At 33.9% G+C, this 6,413-nt stretch overlaps 1 protein-coding gene across 1 annotated transcript; it reads left to right on the plus strand.

Annotated features, from left to right (window-relative positions):
* Positions 1 to 2,767: 2,767 nt before the first annotated feature.
* Positions 2,768 to 5,626, plus strand: LOC149549794 (uncharacterized). Its single transcript, XM_089794969.1, has 3 exons — positions 2,768 to 3,251; positions 3,917 to 4,398; positions 4,658 to 5,626. The coding sequence occupies exons 1-3, from the start codon at positions 2,798 to 2,800 to the stop codon at positions 5,552 to 5,554; spliced, it is 1,833 nt and encodes a 610-aa protein (XP_089651095.1). The 5' UTR covers positions 2,768 to 2,797; the 3' UTR covers positions 5,555 to 5,626.
* The last annotated feature ends 787 nt before the right edge of the window (positions 5,627 to 6,413 follow it).

Consider the following 6,413-nt stretch of genomic DNA (forward strand, 5'->3'; position numbering starts at 1 on the left):
GAGTTCTTCTGTTCATGAGTTCCTCTTGTGTTTTTTTCATTTGCTGCACATTTTCAAAGATATTCTATTACAATTTTGTAGTTTCCATTCATTCATGCGGTAATTTTGCTTGACTTCATATATTAGGACTTAGTTTTTTATTATATCTATTTCCTATTTTTTATTATATCTATTTCCTATATTGTTGGGTTGGAGAGGAGACCGATGGCTCTTCGCTAGGGTATCATGCCTAAAACTATTGATGTCCGCATGCTACCAATGGACAATGATGCTTCTTCTACTACCCAGAGCTCTTACCAGAATGAGAAGACTATCCCTCCCATTAACCCAACCTCCCATTGTCTCTTCTAACCGCATGCTAAGCTCTGTGATTTTAAAAAATTTCGACAGTCTACACTTTGTCACAAGGATACAAAGTATAGAATCACAATGTTTGGGTAGAAAATATGAGTGGGTAGTGTCTTCTTTTCTAGATCTCCGATTGGAAACTAAAAAGGCACGCCAGATGGCAATTAACTCTCCGATGCATCTTAGGCATTCCACATATTATGTTTGCAGGAAGCAGACGTCTTCAATTCTGCTGCATTCGATCCATGTTACAAATTTCAACAACCCTAAAAAAAATGTAGTTACTGCAGTTTCAACCAAAAGCGGGAGGAAGAATTATTATTCTCAGACACAGTAATGCAGGATTTGGGCCACATCACAAGGAGAGAATTTCAATACCCTGTAGGAGAAATTTTCCACTCGAGGCTAAAAAATCTTCTAAGTCGCCTATTCTCAAAGGTCTAGAAATCCTATACTCTAGTGAGCAAAAGCCTGGCCCTCCTCCTACACCCTTTATTATAAGGGGCACTCTTTTTCAATATCAATTAAGGTCGAAGATGGAAAACCCCTAATAGAGATATCACTAAATCCATCATAACCCTATCTATTTTTTATATTTCCATATGTGTTCTTAACTATAACATCTAGATATACTCTAGAATATATTCCCAAGTGCGCATAAGTTGATCTTTATTCCTCAAACTACACAAACCCAAACTCTATATGTTTCTTTGCTAGTCTTCACAAAATAACTTGTATGTTGACATGATCGAAAAACTTTGTCATGAATGCAACACATAACCTCTAAATCATGTCTCAAATAATACTAGGATTCCACCCCATAGGAATAATATTATCATTTATGCTAACAAGTTTATGATAGTTTCCTATAGTAATATATATGGTTTAGCTATATTATCAATTGATTTTGAGAACATAGTTCTTGTGCTTTCTTTAATGAATATTCAGAAATGTTAAATAACCTGTAAATTAAATATTATATCCTTAATAATCTTAGAAATAGCTTTCTTTCGATATTTAAAATGAATCCCCATTTAGATGGATTATCTCCTTTATTAGTCGTCATTATGTATTTTTAACTCAATCTATTGTAATGACCATTTGTTTAACATAAGAACAATAATAGATTGTCTCAATAAATTTCAACATCCATGTTCTTCGTTTACATCCTTTTATAGATGTTTTAGTTTTCATCCTTTTATAGATATTTTAGTTTTCTATTGGGTTGGAACTCAAGATTTATCTAAGAGAATAACTAGTTAATTAATATATTGAGCTTAATAATATAGAGAGTAGTATTCTATATTTTATTTTAATAATTTTCAAACAATACATATGTATTAGAATTTCTACCTCAATAGAATGTATTAAAACATTTTGAGGCAACCCACACCAAAATTAGATGTCATACTTTAGCTACCACAATGGACGAGTCCAATATGTCAAAGATAGCAAAGAGCCAAATTGACCTAAATGCACCTTGACAATTTTAATACTAAGAGTCATATTGAATGAAGACAAGTACACAATTACTTCTTTTTCTCTTATTTTCATGAAACTAATTAAATTTATTTGATAAAATTTTAAGAATATGGACAACATTGAATGGTTGTAATTTAGTTAATTTAGTTTAATCATGAGGATAATAGTATGTTTCTTTATTACATCATCTCCTCGAATAAATTTTTACTAAAACTATAATTAGATCAACATTACCCTTTTTGTGTGTAACTCGATTCCCTATCTAAATAACTTGTATAAAAATAAATATAATTTTTAATTTAAACTTTCTAATAATTAAATAAACATATAACTATATTGTCAAATGTTTTAGCTCAGTTAATTGAATAACACTGTAAAAATAATGACATGATATATGAAAAGCTATTTACCAAGGCTCAAATCTTAGAAGGTGCCTTTAGACAAAGATGAATTAATATCTAGATAATGTAATTACTTCAATTAAAATCAAATGTTTTGTGACATAAAGACATATTTAAAGTTTTCCATATGATTAGAGAATATTTGAAATATTTAAAATAGAAGTACTAGTTTGAGAATATTTAAAGAGGTGATTTGGGAGTACTTCAAAACTATAAAAAAAAAAAGATTATTCGATTCGTTGCAAAGACGAGACTTCGGAAAATTTAGGAGACCATCACTCTTTATTTATTCTTCTTTTGGTAAAGAAAGCACAGGCACAGAAAACATTAAAGCGGACGAAATTCTTCCAAACGAGAACAAAATGACGGGGATTTCGCTTTTACGCACTGCATGGAAAACATGTATCGCTTAATAATTTAAGGAGGTTTCAAAGACAAGATGGATAGTACTTTTTGAACTGATAAAGTATGAAGATTAATTAAAGTGCGAGGAGATTTCCAATAAGAGACTCGCCAGTTTGAGAGAGAACAGGGAAGCAAGATTTGGAAGAAAACAGTTGAGAAAAATGAATTCTGAAGTTTTCAATGCTGCCAAGGATGGCAATACTGATTATATCAAGAAACTGTACAAGCAAAACCCTCGAGAAGTGAGGGAAGTTACGTTTAGAGGCAATAGTGTCCTTCACATCGCTGCGAGGGAAGGCCATTTGATGTTGGTTCAATGGATTCTACAAAACGGGTGCTGTAATTCTGGAGCTCGCAATGCTGATTTCAATACACCGCTGCACGAAGCTGCTAAGCGGGGAAACGCTGAGATTATAACTACTCTTCTGCAATACAACAAGTGCGCAGCCAATAAACGCAATCAGTTTGGAGAGTCGGCTCTGATAATTGCTTCAGAGCATGGCCATGTTGAAGCAGTTGGGATTTTGTTGGATGCTACGCTGCTATATATCATCCTCTGGCCAAGGGAAGACCACCAAACCTGCCTTCACGTGGCTGCTTACGCACAACATTTAGGTATTCCTTACCATCAAATCTCAATTTATGATAACGTTATCAAGAATTTTAACTTTGAAGTAGTTTTTCTATCTATGTTGTAGGAGTAGTAGTTGATATCTATTTATATTAGATACCTTTTAGCTAAAGTAATAGTTGGATGGACGATCTTATAGAAAATCTTGATGCTTCGCTGCTGTGAACATGATGCAGAAGTAATGAGAGCAAAGTGTTCCATTGACTCTCATTAGAAACTGGTTCTTGTGACCCACTATTCAACCAATAAATTTAACTAAAAGACTACATTCTTGATTCTAATAACAATATTACAATTGAACACTCCATAGAAAATATTTCCTACATATCAATTAAAACAATATCAGTTTGTAATGTTACATTTAGATCATATTATGTCTCTCTTTGTAATGTTATAATATGCTAATATCAATCTACCATTATTGCATTTCTACAAACTATATTATGCGGGGGGTTCTCAGAACTGTTACTATACCATTGTCTATGGGCCTTGGGATGGGCATAAATAAAGTTTCCCATATGCTTGGATGATTTATTTGCTAGATGTAAAGCGTCATTGCTAACCTCAATTATAATTACGCTAGCTTTGTTGTATTGCCTAAGACTGCTATCATTTTCCATCTATTGATTTAAACGTGGATGTGTTGCAGAGATAGTAAGGCTGATACTTCAGAGGCGTTGTTTCTGCAACATGACGAAGCTCATTATGATTATGCGTGACATCCACGGTGCTACTCCATTGCATTTGGCTGTTCATGGGAGGAACGTAAAAATTGTGAGTGAAATTTTAAACACAGAATTCACTTGGGGGTTTTTCAAGAATATATTTAACAAAAGCTTAATGACAAAGAAGGATAAGTTTGGAAGGTGTGCAGTACATTTGGCAACAATCATGGGTGATAAGGAGATGATGAATGAATTCCTATCTAAAATACCTTATTGCACTGAAATTTATAGTAAGGACCTTAAGACTGCTCTACACTTTGCCGTAGAACACAATCAATTCGAGATACTGGAGATGCTTCTCCCTCAAGACAAGATAGAAGAAATGGCAGAAGTGGTGAAATACGACCGAGACATTTCTGGAAATACTCTGCTACACTTGGCCATCATCAATGGAGTGGATCCAGAGGTTTGGGGTTTTATATACGCAGCTTTAATTTTTTCTCTTTTACAAACATTATGATATTGAAATCATTCTACCTTTTTCCTTTGCTTTCCACTGTAGTGAAATTATTAAGATAATGTTATATATAGCTAGTAGAATCTGTTGTGCAAAATTATCTTTGCACAATTGACATCAGAAGCTATACATAATTACATCATAAAATTACATGTCAAACACTATTAAGATACTAATAATAAGATTGTATCCCTTCCTTACTTTGCAGCTTGTAGAATATCTCTTACCATTTGTAGATGTGAACGCTATCAACAGTGAAGGACTTCGAGCAATTGACAAAGTTGATCCTGTAGCTTTTGAAAATGAGTCCAATTCAACCAAGATCACCTGGATCCTGGAAGAGATCGGAGGATCTCGAAGTTATATAGGAAGTTCCAGAGCTTCAAAATCAAATCCACTGCATTTCAAAGAAGAAAGCAAAGGAATTGAGAGAATAATGGACGTGGACACTCTTGTGGCATCACTCATTGCAACCATCACATTTGCAGCCATTTTTACTGTACCAGGTGGAATTGATGATAATGATAGTGATAGTGGAATTAATAGTAAGAGTGTAAGAGTTTCCCCTGCACATGGTCATGGTGGAGATGTTTCTATGAATACTAATAGTGGAGTTGCTCGACTCACATTGAACACTCTATTTCAAGTGTTCTTGTTCTCTGATAGCCTTGCCATGTTTGCTTCCCTCACAGTTGTTATTGCCTGGTTATATCGAGAACGTTTACAAACAAAGCTTATTGCAGATCGATCATTGATAGCCAATTTATCACTTTTGAGCTTGGGGACCTCCGTAGTTTCCACTGGACTTGCATTCTTGAGCGCAAGCATCCTCATCACGATACCCTCTGACCAAAACTCTGTAAATACAGAGCATCAGGGCAAATATAGATTGTTGTTATGGGGTGAGGTGTTCACAGCGTTTTCTGCACCGGCTCTTTCGCTCATTTTCCTCTCAATTTTGTGGGCAATCGAGTATCATTTCAAAGCAACAGCCGAAATTCGAACCCGACTTAGGATGCAACTTAAAGAAGCCCTCATCCATATAATCCCACCGTTTGCTATTGTATTGGGGATTATTATTGGTTATGGGTGTACTAAAGTTTGAAAGAACAGTGGACAATATGTTTTCTCTAAGCCTTCATTTGATTTCATTAAAAAGTAATATAAAAACTGTTTTAAACAGAGTCTAGTTCTGGTATCATAAATCATTCTATCTACAATAACTAAATTTATTCTTATTGATGTTACCGTAAATCGCATATTAACCTTATTGTATTAAGGTAATTCAGGCTGTGAAATTGGTTGAGTTTTAGCGACATCTTCTTAAATCATGATTAGAGTGCAAAAATAAAGCCTCGAACTGTAATATTATTAATCAATCAAATTGACATTTAATGCAGTTATTGGAGAAAATATCAAATCACACACACATATATATATATATATATATATATATAAAATTATTCTTATATACGACTAGATGTTTGTCATAAGAGGAAGAATGTTGTATAGCATTAGAGTCACTCTGGGAGAAATAAATAACACTAATGAATGGTTCATAAGGCACAACACTTGGTGAGGGTTTTGCAAATGGGGTTGCAAGCTTTGGGTTTAACCAAGGAGGAAACTCCATAGTTAAGCACGCTGAAGCTGGAGTAGTATTGGGATGAGTGACCTCCAGGGAAGTCCCTGTGCTTCACCCCTGTAAGCATCACCTAGATCCAATTAGTGCTAAGTATTCCATTTATTCTAATAAGAGATGGATTAATCATGTTGAATCACTACTCATGAAACATGGATCAGTGAGTTTGACTCAAAATCACACACTTAAATCCTAATAGTAATATCATAATTTGACTTGTGGAAATTATCTCCTACTTATCAACACTAGATAGCCTTGACAAAGGTGAATATTTATAGAGAAAAAAGTTCATTATTTATAACCATTTAATGACAATAAAAAA

The sequence above is a fragment of the Cupressus sempervirens genome, chromosome 7 (assembly GCF_028749045.1).
Source record: "Cupressus sempervirens isolate cs-2001-9-10 chromosome 7, ASM2874904v1, whole genome shotgun sequence".
NCBI classification, from domain to species: domain Eukaryota; kingdom Viridiplantae; phylum Streptophyta; class Pinopsida; order Cupressales; family Cupressaceae; genus Cupressus; species Cupressus sempervirens.